General features: G+C 32.8%; 1 protein-coding gene across 1 annotated transcript; it reads left to right on the top strand.

The window, feature by feature from the left end:
• Positions 1–328: 328 nt before the first annotated feature.
• Positions 329–6886, top strand: LOC120218731 (serine/threonine-protein kinase tricornered-like). Its single transcript, XM_039215633.1, has 14 exons — positions 329–521; positions 560–711; positions 1750–1924; positions 2088–2171; positions 2479–2720; positions 2856–3090; positions 3708–3787; positions 4065–4149; positions 4299–4430; positions 4514–4627; positions 4773–4820; positions 5119–5203; positions 6182–6229; positions 6370–6886. Exons 2-14 carry the CDS (start codon positions 569–571, stop codon positions 6459–6461), a joined length of 1563 nt encoding a protein of 520 aa, XP_039071564.1. The 5' UTR covers positions 329–521; positions 560–568; the 3' UTR covers positions 6462–6886.
• Positions 6887–19822: the final 12936 nt, after the last annotated feature.

The following is a 19822-nucleotide window of genomic DNA, read 5'->3' on the forward strand; positions in this document are numbered from 1 at the left end:
AGAGCGCCTTGGGCCCGCTTGCAGCTTTCTTGTCCTAATAAAATGTGTAAAATAATCATTTATGACCGGAAAACGACATCTCTCTCCACCACGACACGAATACAACTCACGCCTTCATTTGCGCGCGTGAGATTTTCTTTCCCCGGCTCCTATGCTGACAACACTCCCTAAATTGATTGCTTAAAAAATAAAACATAACCTTCAGTGCTCCCAACCCTACGCTGAACCCGCTCCGAAACAAGTATCAATACACCGCCATGATGGTTAAATATACACGTGGGTTATTATAGTTTGGCATGAAAATGGAAGGAAGTTGGAAGTGGAAGTAGAGGATTAAGAGTAATATTAGTTAAAGAGATCTCTGTTTTTCTCTTCCATCATCTCTCTTCGTTGGCTGTAGCAGTAAATGAGAAAGTTTTTATCTTTCTTTAAGTAAGGAAAAGTTGAGAGCTTTTTTTGAAGAGGAAATATATAAATATATATTTATATACCTCGATAGACATAGAGAGAGAGAACGGGAGATTTAGAGAGGGAGGGAGGGAGGGAGAGAGAGAGAGAGAGGGAGGAAATGGAAGGCATAGAGGAAGAACAGAGCGGGGAAGAGGAGGTGCTAGGATCAAGCTTGACGATGGAGAAAGTGGCAGCGGCTAAACAGTACATTGAGAATCACTATAGATCTCAGATGAAGAATATTCAAGAACGCAAAGAAAGGTATTGCTATACTTATTATTCTAACAAAAAAATTCAACTTTTTTGCTTGGTTTATGATCTTTATTTGGTTGCTGAGAAATCGATAAAGAGAATGATACGAGCTTTGGATGTTAGATTAGTGCATTCTTTTTGGTGGAATCAGTGAACTTTTGTAGTCAGCTGAACCTACCTTCAATTGCTTCTTTTCTTTCTTTTAAATTCAATTTTCTGGTTTTTGAGATGATGACTACGGTGCTTGCTTTGCTTTGTATGTTGCTTACTTACATGTTTTTTTAGTTCTTCGGGAGTGGATTAATGCTAAACTAGGTTCCCATCATAGGAAATTGGGAGCATTTAATAGGAGTATTTAACAGTTTTCCCAAATCAGGTAAATTTTTCAAAAAATGGTCAAGAAAGTTTCTTGTGTATTTTTTCTTTGCTGAATGCTTAGTTATAATGCAAAGTTGATCCAGTTTGAAGCTACTATTAATGGTCTTTTACAGTTTTGATGATCCAAACTTTTCCTTGTGCTATTGATATTTTATAGTTCAAGTCTTTCATTTCACTTTTTTTCCTTTTTTAAAGGAAGTCCTCTTACTTGTATCTTCAAGAAAACAAAATTTTAAAAGCAAAATTTTTATTTTGAAAAATATGTAAAATTTAGGACTTGTGTAAATACCGTGTACCCGTGTATTTCATGCGACTTATCATGAGGTACATATTGATTCCAATATATATTTGATTAATAAAATGAAGGAAATCATGCTTTGCTTCGCTGATCTATAGGATGTGCAGACTTTATTTGTAGAAACCTGATGGATTTTATTTGTAGAAAACTGATGGATTTCATTACTTTACCATAAGGGTTTTTTAATCAATTCTAGAATATGACTTTTGGGTTATGTTGTAATTGAGATTTATTTTCAATGAAGTTTCTCATTCCTTGTAACACTGTTTTCTTCAACCTGATGTAGCCTTTTCAAAATGTTGTCAGCAATTGTATGCTTGAAGTTGGTAATGCCAATTTCAACTTAATAACATGGTTTAGTTTCGTTGCAGACGATGGGTACTAGAGAGAAAGTTAGCTGCTTCAGATGTGCCCCAAGAGGAACAGATCAACCTGATAAAGGATTTAGAGAGGAAAGAGACAGAGTTTATGAGACTTAAAAGGCACAAGATTTGTGTTGATGATTTTGATCTTTTAACCATTATTGGAAGGGGAGCCTTTGGTGAGGTTAGAACGCTAATTCTTGTAATGTGCCAAAACTCTTTGTTGCTTCTAACATAAGCTGCTTCATAGCCCCTTTGATTCGGAACTACATGCTTCTTTTGGCTTCTTATTTATATCACCATTTAATGGCTGCCTAAAGTATTTTGCTGCTCATACTTATCTGCAGGTTCGATTGTGCCGGGAGAAGAAATCTGGAAATATTTTTGCAATGAAGAAGTTAAAGAAATCTGAAATGCTTATGAGGGGACAGGTACCATGCAATTGATATCCATTTAAGTGTATCTCCAAAATGAGAGTTGAGGAGGGTGGAACTTTTGTCAACTATCTGCTTCTATGTTACACCTCTTGGTTTTAAAACTTATGCATACATTCTCCACATATTAACTTCACGCTTTAGTTTACATTGTTTAATCTTGTATGATATTCAGCTGTTGTCTGATCCTTGGTTGATACCTAACCTTCATATAAACATCACATGCTTCAAATTCTATTGTTTTGTCATTTTCCATTAGTATCCTTTATATACTGCTAATCTAAACTGTACATTCACTCCTTAGGTAGAACATGTTAGAGCTGAGAGGAACTTGCTGGCCGAAGTAGCAAGCCACTGCATAGTGAAACTTTATTATTCATTTCAAGATGCCGAATACTTGTATTTGATCATGGAATATCTTCCTGGTGGTGATATGATGACTTTGCTAATGCGGGAGGATACATTAACTGAACGTGTGGCTAAGTTTTACATTGCTCAAAGTGTCTTGGCCATTGAGTCAATTCACAAACATAATTACATTCACAGGTTAATATGTTAGCTTTCCCTATTATGATGCCTAATTAGTTCATTTTGAACTAGGGTGATGTGATACTTTCTGTTGATAGTTATTACAAGTTATTTCTTCCTCATCTTAGTTCCTTACATTCACTTTCTTTCCAGAGACATTAAACCCGACAACCTTCTTCTGGACAAAAATGGTCATATGAAGTTATCAGATTTTGGCCTTTGTAAGCCTCTTGATTGTACAAATTTACCAGCAATCCATGAGAATAAGCCCATGGATGATGAAAATATGACCGAACCTATGGATATTGATGGATGTATTGCTGATAAGAGCAGTTTTAGAAGCCCTCAGGAGCAGCTTCAGCATTGGCAGATGAACAGAAGAAAGTTGGTAAGTAAACGTTTTACTTCACTGTCTTTATCTTTTAATGCGTGCATCCTCAGATTAGGCAGCAGCTGAAAATTTCCAGCATACTAATTAATTAAAGTACCTCACTTCCTAGAGATGTCTCTTTAAAGTTTAATATTAATCTTTTCTCCTGTTTTCCTCTGCAAAGTTCCAATTTTGACGCTTGATTGATACTTGGACTAATGACACTGTGTCCCTTTCTTTACCAGACTATTTGTCAACTTAAAGTGACATGTAAAATTATATAAGTTCCGCTATATATGTTTTATTCTTCCTTTGAACTAAGCCTACTTCTTTTGTTACTACGTGTGAAAAATTCTATTACATACTGGACTTTCTCAATGGCAACAAATGGCAAGCATCATTCCTTTAAGCATTTTAAAAACTTATTTTCCTTAAAATTTGTTTGCAAATAGCTTCACTGTTAACTATTAATGAATCTTAAAGCTCAAGGACAAATATTTTTGGTAACTCATTGAATAGCTACGGCCTATGTAAGTAGTAATGCAATCAGATTATGATTTAAAAAACATGGTATAGTTTGCAGGGCAGTTTTCCAGTATTTTGGTTTTTAGTTTCTTCTTTTCTTTTTGTTGAAGGCATTTTCAACTGTGGGAACGCCTGATTACATAGCTCCTGAAGTGTTACTGAAGAAAGGATATGGCATGGAATGTGACTGGTTAGTTGTATTTCATTTCAGTTCTCTTCAATCATTGTTGCAATCGGCATCTGTTACTTTTTCTCCATTTAGTTTCTGTATATTCGTGTGCAAGGCATATCTGTTCTACTTTTCTTACCGTGCATCATCTATCATCTTTTCCAGTAACAAATTCGGATGTGGGAGCTAACAATTGTTGAAAGATTTTTTTACGTCCTATTGCATAGGCACAGGTTCCTTTGTGAAGTTCTCTTATCATAACTTAAGTAATGCTGCCTTTTCTGTTGACTGCTTTTAGGTGGTCACTAGGAGCAATAATGTACGAAATGCTAATTGGATATCCACCATTTTATTCTGATGATCCGATTACCACATGCAGGAAGGTAATACTTCTGTCTGGCTTTATTTCCTTAGCTCTAGTTTGTCTTAGATGTATTCTTACGCTTAACTTTCTTCTGTGCTCTCTCCAAATTCAAGATGTTCTTGGAGATATCATTCTTTTCCTAACATTTTGGACATAAATCATTTTTAGATTGTGCATTGGAGAACTCACCTTAGATTTCCTGAAGATTTGAGGTTAAGTCATGAGGCAAAGGATCTCATATGTAGATTGCTTTGTGATGTCGATCACAGATTGGGGACTGGAGGGACACATCAATTTAAAGTAAGGTTATGATATATTGAGATGTTTTTCCTTTTCTACCAACTATCTATTCCTCATTTGGTGTTGACATTTGATTTTGTCAGGCTCATCCTTGGTTCAAAGACGTTGTGTGGGATAAACTTTATGAGATGGATGCAGCGTTTAAACCTGAAGTGAATGGGGAATTAGATACTCAAAATTTTATGAAGTTTGATGAAGTATAACTCAACTTCCCTTTTTCTATTACTTCTGTTTTTTCTTATTCCAAATGCTAATCACTTTGTTCACTATTTATTTATCCATGTTGGTGAAATTAAAGATATGTTTTTTTCTTAAATTGACCACTTTTGGAATTCTCATCAGTTGGATGCTCCATCACCTGCAAGATCGAGCTCGGGACCTTCACGGAAGGTTTGTAACAGAGAATACTTTCCAACTAGTGTATTTCATATTATTTACACTTTTTTCTTTGTATGTGGCTAGTTTTTGTTCTACAATATGATTTGATAATACTATGAACAATCAATTATTGAAATTCTATTCCTTTTCCCTTTTTTGTTCAAAGATGCATAGATGTGAAGCATATACATTTTTGCCCACCAAAATCAACATGCTTGGTTATATCTTGATATTATTTGTACTAAGTAGCGCGTACCTGACATGTGAAAACATGTTGAAGTTTATTTATATGTTTTCCTAATTAATGCAGATGCTTTTAACACCTAAAGATCTAAATTTTGTTGGCTATACATACAAGAATTTTGATGCCGTCAAAGAAATGCGCCATTCTTTTGGTATGCAATTTCACTAAGTTGTCAAGATTTCAATTTTTTTCTCTATTATACTTGTCCTTATTGATGTTGATTATAAGTTTCAAATTCTTGTTCATATGCTTCATATTCATCTCACGAGGAAATACGAACTGTGAATTGGAGATTAAAATAGATGCTACAGTAGTAGCAGACATATGGAATGCCATAATGAATGAGCCTTAATTTCTTTGCAACTTCACCTTTTCCTCTGGAAGGATCAGTATGATAATAGTTTTAGGTAGTCGAGTAGCAACTCGCTTTTTGAATCTGTCTAAAGAACAATAGAAAATCACAGATTTCCTGTGCTACGATTAATTGACAATCTTTAACAACTCAAGCTCTATAATTTGTATAGATAAGGAGTTAGATTTAGACCTGTGGATGACAATGAGAATGGAGCTAAGCTGAACCAATCAGTGAATGTTAAACTCATCATAGTAACATGCACACATGGTGCTCCTACAAAATATCATTTTGATGTGCTTAATCTGCAACTCATATTATTAGCTATTACTAGTTCAAAAACATTGGTAAAATTCTCTCAAGAGAATAGGCTTGGTGCAGCACTTGACAGAGGCAAATACGGATTTGGATCTGAATTTATAGGTGGACTATTGTGAACTGAAATGTGTAAATTTCCAGGTTATTTCACCTAGGGCAACTAGGTAGGGTCTGTAAGATTTAGTAGTCCAACTAAAGACTTGAAAATACCTCTCCAACAGTAATAAGATCACCTTAAAATGCTAGAATTTTTTGACTGCATTCAAATCATGGAACCTATAGGAAGAGAGTTGTTCTTTTGCGCAATATCGCTATAAGGAAGCATATAAAAGAGAAATGCAAAATATACCAGTGCTTTAGAAATATGATATTTAAGTTTCTCATTGTCCAGAATCCAGTTTTTCTTTTAAATAGTGAAGAGGTTTGTTATCACTTTCCTAAACTATTTCACTTGTGTAGATTTCAAGAATCCATCAATGGAACAGCAATCCCATGATTCTATATATGGTAATGTATCTTTCTACTTCATGTATCAATCAATCAATCTGTCCGTTTATCTTTTTCTTTTTTTTTCATTTCAACTTTCTATCATTATATTAATGTTATAATTTGTCTTTCTTCACTATTAAACGGATTAACACCTGCAGGTGATTCAGGTGTAGGTTATTCTACTAGGCTATCAGCCGAGGAAACAGAGATGCAAATTCTTGCATCAACAGGTGATCCCATGTTACCATAAAGTAACTAAAGGGACAATCTCTTACATTGATATATGGAACCACTTGGTTAAGTGTACAGAAGTATTTAAAGAAAAATTTTAAAACCAGCTCTTGGTTGATTGTTAGAAGCAGAGCAAAGACCCCTTTTTTCAGCCAAAAAGGCTGTGTATTAGAAGTTAGACGAGGGTTCTGAAACTTGATGATGCACTGGCACTGGCTGCCCAGGTTGGTTTTGGTAAATTTGCCTTCTCTAGTGGCAGTTTCTGGTCAAAGTTTTTAAGTGATAGCAAACTCCTGAGAAACTGTATTTAAGCCAATTTGGGAGCAATGATTCCCCTATTGTTGTTGTGTGTAAACTTATTAGCAAAAGCTAGAAATTAGCTTTGGGGAATTAACATTTTGCTGATGAAATTTCATCTCAGTAAAATTTCCCATTGAAGCACTCCCTACCATTTTTGTTGTAGCATGACTACTTTTTTTCTCCAAGCTTGTCCACTTTTGGAAAAGTTATATCATTGAACAGTTCTATGCAATTCTGCCCTTTTCTTCCTTTGGCCATTGATGCAATTAGTAAGTGCTCCTCCATCAGGTGAAACACCACCTGAAAATTGCTGCTTCGGACCATTATACCACATTTCTCTATTCCAATTTGCCTAGTGGGTGTTCTTCTCATAAGTGGGCTGACCGTTGACCTCATAATAGTAAATACTGCCCGACTACACCAAAAAATAATTTTTAAAACATTATTATTATTTTATATAACACGGATTATTAACATTCTAAAATCTGTATAATATATAATGTTGGACATGGAAATTTACCATTTCAAATGAATTTCATGATTTTCTTAGTCTAAAACTGAGATTTTAGGATGCTTTGATCCAGGCCTTTGAGGATTGACTCTTGTGTGTCGTGCCTTAAAGAAACGAGTCCATTGCACATTGACTTACTGTGGCTAAAAGGTCAAGTTTTTTAGCCAAATGATTAACTACAATTAACATATAAATCAATTGTTTAGGTGAGATTTTCCACATGATAGATATGTTGTGATCCTTTGAGAGATCGCCAGATTAGTTGGATTTGTACTTTTCAATCGAGGCAGGTAAAGTTTTGGTTGATTTTGACGTACTATCATACTCGTTCACCAAACTTAAAAACTTGATATAATCAAGTGATTAATCATACACAAATCTGACCTAGATTAATTAATTCATACATTTGTTTTTTTTCATTGCTTTCGGATGACAACTGATAAGCTAATTACTGAAGTCATGAACAAGATAAAACCACCAATAATCTTACTGGTTCTTGTGTAATTAAGAAAACCTGTCATACCAAATAATTGAGCGATGAAATCAAACAAATTTTCAAGAATACAATCAACATTGTAAAGATTGTCAGATGCTGATGACCAGAAAGCCTAACAAAAATCTACATGTAGTTTGTAACCCCAAAAAAAATCTACATGTAGTAGTATTCTTGCTTTTTATCAAATAAAGACAATAAGATAGAATTTAGAAAAAAAAAACTTGTATGATTGGAGGATGGAAATTTTAAGAAAATAATATTAGGACCAAAGAAGAGAGCATGAGCCACGGGATGGGTGGAGATGCCTTAATATGCTTTTCAAGATTTGACATTTGTCATCTCTTATCTTTCTTTTAGTTCACAATGACCACTTGAGCTGTCTACTATTTAACTTTTAATTTCATTTAATGGTAAAAAAAAATCGATATCTTTTATTATCGTACTCGGTTGATTTCTTTTCTTTTCCATGTCTCGTTTCGATGTTAAATGTTCCTTGCTTCAAACAATAACAAAGAGGGGAAATAGTAAGACTTTACTACAGTTGACGCAATTAGGTAGTAGTCATTTTTTCTTTGGGTAATCTATGTCAAATACCACTAATCTTTATGCTTGAGATCGAAAATACCACTGACGTTTCAATTTTATCAATTTTAGCACGGACGTTTCCGTTAATCTGTTAACGGCACGATGACATGGCATGGACGGGCCGTGACGACGATGACATGGACGGTTTATTTAAGTTTTTTAGTCCACATAGGATCATTGTTGGCATTTGATTGGTATTTTGTGTGATATAAATACCTAATTTAACTCTAAATTACCTCATTTGCTTCATTTCTCCTCTTATTTTCGGCAGTAGAAGAAATCGGAAGAAGGAAAAAGTTCGCCGGTGGAAGAAGCAGAATAATGGAGCAATCTCTTGTATATCCAGTCTGTAGGTGTGGATATCCGGCTCAACTGAGGACATCATGGTCCAATGATAATCCCGGGAGAAGATTTTTTGGCTGCAAAAACTATGGGAGTTTGGTTCTACTTAGTTGTCAATTTTTCTATTAGTTTGACCCTCCAATGACTCCACGAGCATGCGTTGTTCTTGTGGGATTGTTGAAGAAAATCAAAGTAACTGAACTTAGGAGGAGGAATGATAGAATTGTTTGGAGTGCTTTTTTTTTTATTTTAGAGTTTGTATTGGGTTGATACGTAAAACAATGGTGATGGAGATAAAATTTTAGGGTGGAATTTGTGATGATAGTACTTTTGGTTTGTAATGGGACAAAAAATTGAGGGTGAAAATTTTAGGATTAACGGGTTGGTGCTTGTTAGATGGTTTTTTAAAATTAACTGTTGAGCTTTGCTTGTTAAAAAAACTTGGTGATTTGGTGTTTTGATGCTTACAGTTTTTTTATCTTTAAAATGTCAAACATGAATGATAAACAAAATAAATTTCATTCAATTAGAGTTGTGGTTGATAATCAACAGATGTGTACAAAACATAAAGTGCACATAAGCACTTAAGTTAAAACATTATCAACCTATAAAACCCAGCAAAATATGAAACAAAATATCAATGTGGATAAACACATGTGTTCAAAAGACATAATTCATAAACTTAAGTATTCAATCCAAAATATCAACCCAAGTTTCTAAGTTCTAAAATCATCCACATAAAGTTGGAGAATAGCAACCTATAACATCTTTGGTTGTTTTGCAAAAACAGTTCGACAATCTTCTTGGGAAGTCTGGGTTATAGTGCTTAACTGGCTTAATTGTTGGTTGGCAGTCGCATCTTCTTATGAGGGTGGCATCCATCTAATTGTCGTTACATTTTCTGTTTGGTGGTTGGTTGGATAAAATGTGTGGCCTGGAGTAGGAATAAAGACAAATGAAGGCTCAGCTTGTGATGATGATGGTGCTTGTGATGTTACAGCTTGTGATGATGGTGCTTGTGATGTTGCAGCATTTGATGATGGTGTAATCGTTGTTGTAGTTCTTCTCCTAATCTGTAGTCATAAGTGTACCAAAATCTCAAAACATCATTGTAATTGTGATATAAGGTTAAAAAAGAATAAGAAATATATACATGTAGTTTTCTCCGGATGTAGCTTGATTCAACCCTTCTTTCGTTGGTTTCCCTTGTTGAGTTGGAATTAGGTCGCCTAGGTGGCATGTTGCCTCCAACTATCCCTTTGCAGGACCTTTGGTTGTGTCCTGGTTGACCACACTTGGAGCAATACATCATCAGACCTTTCTTGCTCATTGTAGCATGAGAATTTGTAGGCTCATTCGCTTCCTTTCTCCTCTTTTTTTAGGTCTTCCTGGTGGTCTTCTAATTATTGGTGGTATAACCGGTTCACAAGTGGTGTCAGTTAGCCACTGATTGGGGCCTCTCATGGGTTGAATGAAGTGACTATAAATTTCTCGATGAGTGGTTACAAAATAAGAGTTGTGATCATAAGCTTCAGGCCTTTGATTATTTAACACCATTACAGAAACAACATGTATGCATGGGATTCCTATCAATGAAAGAAATAAAAGTGGTTAAATTAATAAAGTAAATGAGAACAATATTGTTGTAACATCCTCAATACCGGGTTAGTGATCAAATTGTAAAATTTCAGAATTTGGTGATTAAAGTAGAATAGTTTAATGATTTATGTGGAGATATTTCCTTAAAGTTGTTAGTAATTATTAAAAGAATGAAAGGGAAAAATGGTCATTTGACTTGGAAATGATAAAAAAATGATATATATGTAGGTGAAGATAAGATGAAGGAGATATTTTCTCCACTTCTCTTCTTCATCTTCTTTATTCTTCCTCCTCCACGTGAGAGCGCAAGCAAAGGTAAGATTTCTTCGTTGTTGATTATTAGCTGAAATTTAAGTTGGGTTTTGATCCTTAGATGATAATTAAGCTTAAGGTAAGCTTAATTTGTCTTAAAATCAAAAGATGAAGAAGTTATGAAAGATTAAAGAAAATGGGTTTTTAAGTGAATTCGTGGAAAAGAGTTGATAAGTTGAATTTGAAACTAAATTTGACTTGTCATAGGTGTGAATAAGAAGTTATAAGTGTTAAATCAAAGTTTGGATAACATGAAAAATTTGGTATGATTCTTAGCCTTAAGAATTTGGATAAAATATGGAAGATTATAAGGTGTTGAAATGATAGGAATTTGTTAAAGTTGTTATAGATGAATTTAGTAGCATAATAAGGATTTTATACATGAAAATTTGGGTGAAGTGTTGATGATTTTCGGATGAAATAGTATATTATGGGTAGGTGCATCGATGCACTATGAGTGTTTACCGATGCACTAAGATAATTTTTGAAGGTGCATCGATGCATTAAAGGGTGCATCGATGCATGGGAATTTCGAAGCTATTTTGTGTACCGATGTACCCATAATGCATCGATACACCCGTAAAGGAAAAATGAAATTTTGGTTCATTAAATGAGCTTTAGTTATTAACATCAAGTTATAAGGTTTAGGCTTTTGATAATGGTATCAGAATTTATGTTTATGTAGATATTGAGCCTAAACAAGTTCATGAACAATCAAAGAATTAGGATCGAATCAAAGAAAGGCTAAGGTGAGTGCAATTTAAATTGTACTTATGTGATTGATCAAACATTGGCTTGCGATGAGCCAATGATAGAGTTACTATGGTAAGAAGTAACTTATAAAATGTTATGTGATTACTATGTGTGCATTAGTACATAGAAATTGATGTATGTTATTATATGTTATATGATTTGCATGCTTACGTGAAAATGCAACATATGATATATGTTACTTGATATGATATGCAAGGTTACATGAACAAATGAGAAATGATAAAAGTCATATGAAATGATCTATGTGAATACATGCATTTGTGATACGTGTTATATTATATTAGATATATGTTTACACATATATGTGGTATGTGACAGAAGAGAAGGAACATATGATTATGAGATCAATGATTACACGTACATGTGATACGTGACTGAAAAGAAAAGATATGTGTTTATAAGAGAAATGATATAAATAAATAATTTGAACTGTTATAAATGATAATACCCATGTTATGTGATATGAGAGCTAGGGGTATAGTTGGCATGCCAAGGGTCGAGGGTTTACCTATGTTCTTCGGCACATATGGACTGTTTATCTATATTCTTCGGGACATATAAACCGTTTACCTATGTTCTTCGGAACATATGAATTGATTACCTAGGTTCTTCGGAATCTATGGACTGGTCCTTCGGGACAATTATACGAGCTGTGGTGACAGCATAATAGTACACAACCTCAATGTACTCACATACCTTAAGTTCTCACTGGTGTACATGGGCTAATAAAGAGATTAAACAAATATACTGAAGGTGATATGCATATGTGATTTATTATATGGAATAAATTACAGGATTCATGTATTGGTTACATGAAAGCATATATGTTTTAGTTATATGAACTGTATTACATGAAGTATATGGTGTTAAGTGTATTTCTTTATGAAATGATATATGATGTATATAAATGATAAGTATATGATTATATGATAAAAAGTATTAATGATAATAAGAGGATAATGATAAGGAAGAGGATAATCATATATGTACATGTGTGGATTTGATATATGAATAGAAATATGATAATATATGTGCATGTATATAATTTAATATATGAAATGTTTTATGATTTTTATTATATGTTTTATATGCCTCACTAAGTCAGCGACTTAGCGTGTGATTGTTTCATACGTAGGTTCCGAGAAGATGAAGATTGATAAAAGTTATGCAAGACATGTCAGTTCCTTATTTCCAAAGATCAGATCAGAAAAGAAATGTATAATATGTATTTTGTAATAAGGATAGTGGTTGGCATGTAAATAAAGGTTTAAATCTGATATGTTCTAATCGATTTGTAAAATCATATGATAGAGTTTTGTAATATTTTAAATGTATTTATACAAATGTAAATGTATAGTAATGAACGGTTAAATTTTTACGAGTTTTATGAATGTTTTACGAAAGTCACTGTAGCAGTGCATCGATGCACAATTTTGGTTCAAAATTTTAGTGCATCGGTGTACTGTAGCAATGCATCGATGTATTGTAGCATTGTTCATGGTATTGTTCATACCATATAATACTATTCATAAGTACATATTTTTTTCAAATTTTTATAATGAAGCATAATTTAATAGTATATTATTACATTTTCTTAAATGAGTTCAAATGTTTTGATATTTTATAAGAATACTGTTTTAAAAGTCAATGTGACATCTCGGACTCGTATTCGGGTAGGGTACGGGTTGGGGTGTTACATTTAATGGTATTAGAGCTACGGTTTAGCCGATTCTAGGCTAAAAACTAAGTCAAAAGTGTTTTAAAAAGTATACATGCCAACACAAAGTGGAAAATTTTCTGATCTGATAGTGTAAGGAGTATGTTGTCTTGTTAATAGAGTTAAATTGTTATTTATATAAGATAAGTGAATACCTGAGAATGCTTTATGAGATATATATGTTTATATGATATGATAGATGATATGTAAACATATACAAATGGCATATGTTATATGATATGAATTGGATAATCATATGCACACGTGATATGTGATAGAAGAAATGATATGAGCACATGAATATATGAGAGCTTCCAAAGTGATGCACAAGACGATAGACTTGAAGGTAATAACATTCACCTGTCCTGGCCAGGCAGGGAGAAGAGCAAAAACCTCAGGGAATGCATGTATAAGATTAGAGAATGATTCATGATGTTGAATGATATTCTGATGTGTTTTCAATTGTATACTCTGTTAACTCATAGAATGAATGTATCGAAATAATTAAAAGAGTTATGAGCACCTGAGCTCAAGGGTGAATTTGATGAAGGTTCTATTGTTACAGACCTTTGGATAAATGATATGAAGATAATAATATAAGGTGTTTATTTCTCCAAAGTGGAGAAATTAAATTGAGTAGTTTCGTTACAACGTGAGCAAGATAGAGTATAGTGGATAAATGTCACCATAAGAATGTTAAAAGATCAAATGACATGGTTATTATTTATAGAATAGTTCGAGAATAAGTGCATCAATGATACGTTTATAAGATGAATGAAATCAGAGATAAATTTTAAACAAATGGATAGTACTATGTATAAGCAAGACTGTGGATATGATAAGGGTTTTTATTTTAGAAGAAAAAGTTAGCATTGGCTAACAAGATTACGTGATGAAAAAATGTGTTGATCATATGAATGTGATATAGTGAAGGAAATGAAGATTCGTATGGTTGAGTAAAGCTAAGGATTGATAAGAAGAATTTAAGAATAAGTATACCGGTGATCAGTTTATAAGATAAAGAAAGTTACAACGTTTGATTCTTAAACAGAGGAATAGTATTGTATGTGAGTAAAAGTCTGAGTTAAAAAAAATTGAGTATGATACCGTGGAGGAAAATTTCGACGGAAAATAAGGTATATGATTGGATTATTACGGCTTGTGTCCTAGATTGAATAGTTGATGTTTATTAACTGTAATAGTAAAGTTGATAGAATTGTAAGATTTGGAAAAGATATAAGGTTAAGTTAATTAAGTATGATGAATCCGAATTTGGTTGTGTATTCTGATCATATAGATATAATGTAGACAAAGAAATAAGTATTTGTATAAGATTAAGGAACAAATTATCAGTACAAGAGATGGTAAAGAAAGAGGTTCTGTATAAATAAAGGGAATTATCAAAGTTACAAAGATTCGATGAAGATCGATAATCAGTGATAAGTATAAGCAAAATGAAAAGAGTATGAGAGTCTAAAGAAAATATATGATATATGTTACAAGGAGATTTTGATTTATGGCAGAGTAAAGGGATAAGGAAATTAAATGGAAAAAGGAAATTAAAGGGTTAAGTATGATAAAGATTATATGGAAGTGTAGATGATAAGTTCAATATAGAAATACAAAAAGTATGCAATATGATGTGAAAAAAAAAATTGATTCTAGAAAGTATATATGTTTAATCACATTTGAAGAAGATTTAAAGTTGTATTTTGGTCAAATGATGATGGAATAAGAATTTGGTTGTTGTTATGAGGAATTAGAGATGGATTTATGATACTGAGTAATGGAAATGGATGTTATTGTTTATGTGATAAGTGACATGATAAGAATGTTTAAAGGAAAAAGGTAGTTGAAAAGCTAAAGGATTGAAAAGTAAGTTTTCAGATGATGACAAGAAAGATTAAGTAAGTGAAGCAACATGAGAACATTAGAAGATATGTTTTTATCAAGATTTGCAGTGAAAATTTAAGGACGAATTTTCTTAAAAGGAGGGGAGATTTGTAACATCCTCAATACCGGGTTAGTGATCAAATTGTAAAATTTTAGAATTTGGTGATTAAAGTAGAATAGTTCAATAGTTCAATGATTTATGTGGAGATATTTCCTTAAAGTTGTTAGTAATTATTAAAAGAATGAAAGGGAAAAATGGTCATTTGACTTGGAAATGATAAAAAAATGATATATATGTAGGTGAAGATAAGATGAAGGAGATATTTTCTCCACTTCTCTTCTTCATCTTCTTTATTCTTCCTCCTCCACGTGAGAGCGCAAGCAAAGGTAAGATTTATTCGTTGTTGATTATTAGCTGAAATTTAAGTTATGTTTTGATCCTTAGATGATAATTAAGCTTAAGGAAAGCTTAATTTGTCTTAAAATCAAAAGATGAAGAAGTTATGAAAGATTAAAGAAAATGGGTTTTTAAGTGAATTCGTGGAAAAGAGTTGATAAGTTGAATTTGAAACTAAATTTGACTTATCATAGGTGTGAATAAGAAGTTATAAGTGTTAAATCAAAGTTTGGATAACATGAAAATTTTGGTATGATTCTTAGCCTTAAGAATTTGGATGAAATATGGAAGATTATAAGGTGTTGGAATGATAGGAATTTGTTAAAGTTGTTATAGATGAATTTAGTAGCATAATAAGGATTTTATACATGAAAAATTGGGTGAAGTGTTGATGATTTTTGGATGAAATAGTATATTCTGGGCAGGTGCATCGATGCACTATGAGTGTGTACCGATGCACTAAGATAATTTTTAAAGGTGCATTGATGCATTAAAGGGTGCATCGATGCATGGGAATTTCGAAACTATTTTGTGTACCGATGTACCCATAGTGCATCGATACACCCGTAAAGGAAAAATGAAATTTTGGTTCATTAAACGAGCCTGAGTTATTAACATCAAGTTATAAGGTTTAGGCTTTTGATAATCGTATCGAAATTTATGTTTATGTAGATATTGAGCCTAAACAAGTTCAGGAACAATCAAATAATTAGGATCGAATCAAAGCAAGGCTAAGGTGAGTGCAATTTAAATTGTATGTATGTGATTGATCAAACATTGGCTTACGATGAGCCAATGATAGAGTTACTATGGTAAGAAGTAACTTATAAAATGTTATGTGATTACTATGTGTGCATTAGTACATAGAAATGGATGTATGTTATTATATGTTACATGATTTTCATGCTTTCGTGAAAATACAACATATGATATATGTTACTTGATATGACATGCAAGGTTACATGAACAAATGAGAAATGACAAAAGCCATATGAAATGATCTATGTGAATACATGCATTTGTGATACGTGTTATATGATATTAGATATATGTTTACACATACATGTGGTATGTGACAGAAGAGAAAGAACATGTGATTATGAGATCAATGATTACACGTACATGTGATACGTGACTGAAAAGAAAATATATGTGTTTATAAGAGAAAGGATATGAATAAGTAATGTGAATTGTTATAAATGATAATGCCCATGTTATGTGATATGAGAGCTAGGGGTATAGTTGGCAAGCCAAGGGTCGAGGGTTTATATATGTTCTTCGGGACATATGGGTTGTTTACCTATGTTCTTCGGGACATATGGATTATTTACCTATGTTTTTTGGGATATATGGACCATTTACCTATGTTCTTCGGAACATATGGATTGATTACCTAGGTTCTTCGGAATCTATGGATTGGTCTTTCTGGACAATTATACGAGTTGTGGTGACAGCATAATAGTACACAACCTCAATGTACTCACATACCTTAAGTTCTCACTGGTGTACATGGGCTAATAAAGAGATTAAACAAATATACTGAAGGTGATATGCATATGTGATTTATTATATGGAATAAATTACAGGATTCATGTATTGGTTATATGAAAGCATATATGTTTTAGTTATATGAATTGTATTACATGAAGTATATGGTGTTAAGTGTATTTCTTTATGAAATGATATATGATGTATATAAATGATAAGTATATGATTATATGATATAGGTATTAATGATAATAATAGGATAATGATAAGGAAGAGGATAATCATATATGTACATGTCTGGATTTGATATATGAATAGAAATATGATAGTATATGTGCATGTATGTAATTTAATATATGAAATGTTTTATGATTTTTATTATATGTTTTATATGCCTCACTAAGTCAATGACTTAGCGTGTGATTGTTTCACATATAGGTTTTGAGAATAGGAAGATTGATAAAAGTTATGCAAGACAGGTCAGTTCCTTCTTTCCAAAGATCAGATCAGATCAGAAATGAAATGTATAGTATGTATTTTGTAATAAGGATAGTGGTTGGCATGTAAATAAATGTTTAAATCTGATATGTTCTAATCGATTTGTAAAATCATATGATAGAGTTTTGTAATATTTTAAACGTATTTATGCAAATGTAAATGTATAGTAATGAACGGTTACATTTTTACGAGTTTTATGAACATTTTACGAAAGTCACTGTAGCAGTACTGTAGCAGTGCATTGATGCACAATTTTGTTTCGAAATTTTAGTGCATCAGTGCACTGTAGCAATGCATCGATGTACTTTAGCACTATTCACGGTACTGTTCATTACTATTTACGGTATTGTTCATACCGTATAGTAATATTCATAAGTACATATTTTTTTCAAATTTTTATAATGAAGCATAATTTAATAGTATATTATTGTATTTTCTTAATATGAGTTCAAATGTTTTGATATATTATAAGAATATTGTTTTAAACGTCAATGTGACATCTCGGACTCGTATTCGGGTAGGGTACGGGTTGGGGTGTTACAATTGTAACATAAGACACTTGATACAAACTAGTGAGATCCCACTTCCTACATGAGCAGGAATGATTTTCTAAATCAATAGCATGCTGGTTAGATGGTCCAGCAGACACTTGATATTTTTCACCTCCTGTGTGTGTAGGCCAACACCTACACATAAAAATGAATCATGAATAAATAACTTAAAGTTATAATTGGAAACAAACTTAACAGTACATACACATTAGTAAGAATAAATAGTTTAACAATACCTAGTGGACTGTTGAATTGCAAGTTCAATTTTCTTTTGGATTCTTAGACACAAACTTCCAGTGTACTTGTTTGCAACTTCCTTTTTCTTGGTAATATTTTACATTATCTTGGTCCTAATCATCTCCATTAAAGTCAAAATTGGTTTATCGCGAGCTTCCATAATCATCTTGTAACAGAACCAAAAAAATTTCTTAGAATCATATTGTAATATAATCATATTTAAATAATTTTATTCATTTTACCTTATTAAAACACTACGACAAATTGCTGAGAAGCATGTCTGATTTACTCCTTGGGGAGAAATGAGAATTAGACCATTGGGCAGGGTCTTTTGCATGCAACCAATCAAAGGCTGGTTTTGAAAATACTTTCAGTTCATCCACAGTGCATCCTTTAGGTTATTTCCTTTGAATTGAGCATTATTCTTAAAGTTGGAGTACAAGTGTCTCACATAATTCCTATGCTCAACATTAGGTAAAATATACATCATTGCCTCAACGAGTCCCTAAAAAACAAGACTCAAAGTATTAGAAAAATTGTTCATAACAGACTGGAATAAATAATTAAAGGGTAAATCAAAATTACCTTTTGCTTGTCTGACATAAATGTGATATTATGGGAGGTTTCAATCTCCAAATCAGTTGCCAACAGTAAAAGAAACCAAGTCCAACATGATTCATTTTCACTCTCAACAACAGCATAAACAATTGGATAGATGTTGTCATTACCATCAATACCAACAGCAGCCAAAAGAGTACCTCCATAATAGCCCTTAAGGTGACAACCATCGATGCTAATTATAGGTCTACAAACTTTAAAACCTTCTTTGTATGCTTGTAAACATATGTACATTCTTTCAAACACCCTATTATCCAATTTTAGAATGGTTGTACTTCCAGGATTAGAAGACCTCAATTCTCCAAGATAATCATATATCTTTGAATATTGACCCTTGTGACTCCCAATGACCATATCAAGAGCTAAGTACTTAGCTCTTAAGAATTTACTCAATGACACTTTAAACACATGATCTTCTAATACATCTTGTCTTAAAGCTGTAATTGGGTATTGAGGATTAGCCCTAAATTTTTCAAGATAAGTTTTAGCCATCCACTTATAGGTTGCATTTTTATTTTTAAAACCCATCAAACAATTATGATCTCCTACATAAGACTTAATCTACCATGAGGTGTTTGTTTCATCTTTTTGATCAACCCTTGATGCCCAAATATACCACAGACACCCTTCCTTGCAAACAATATGCACCAAAACACTGTAAGTTCTTTTGAATCTGACATCAACCCTATTCTTAATCCCATACTGCCTGATAGCCTCTTTGAACTTATCACCAAAAATCATTCCAACTTTAAACTGTGGGTTTTCCATATAAGTTTCATCGTTAAACTCAGGACATCTATGTTTTCCTCGATCATCAGAGTCGGACTCAGAATCAAATTCATTTTCAGCATGCAATGACTCTAGTCCATCAGTTTCATTTTCATCATTCAAAGATGCATTAATATTTCCCTCATCTCTATTGTTTAACCCATTAAAATCTCTTTCAAAATCTACTCCATATGTACCTCATGTACAGACCCCTCTTCCTCACTCACATCGTTTTCACTGTATTCGAAATCACTTACAGAAGAATCAATGTCATCAGCAACATATTATGTATCT

The sequence above is a fragment of the Hibiscus syriacus genome, unplaced genomic scaffold (genome assembly GCF_006381635.1).
Source record: "Hibiscus syriacus cultivar Baekdansim isolate YM2019G1 unplaced genomic scaffold, ASM638163v2 tig00110201_pilon, whole genome shotgun sequence".
Lineage (NCBI taxonomy): Eukaryota > Viridiplantae > Streptophyta > Magnoliopsida > Malvales > Malvaceae > Hibiscus > Hibiscus syriacus.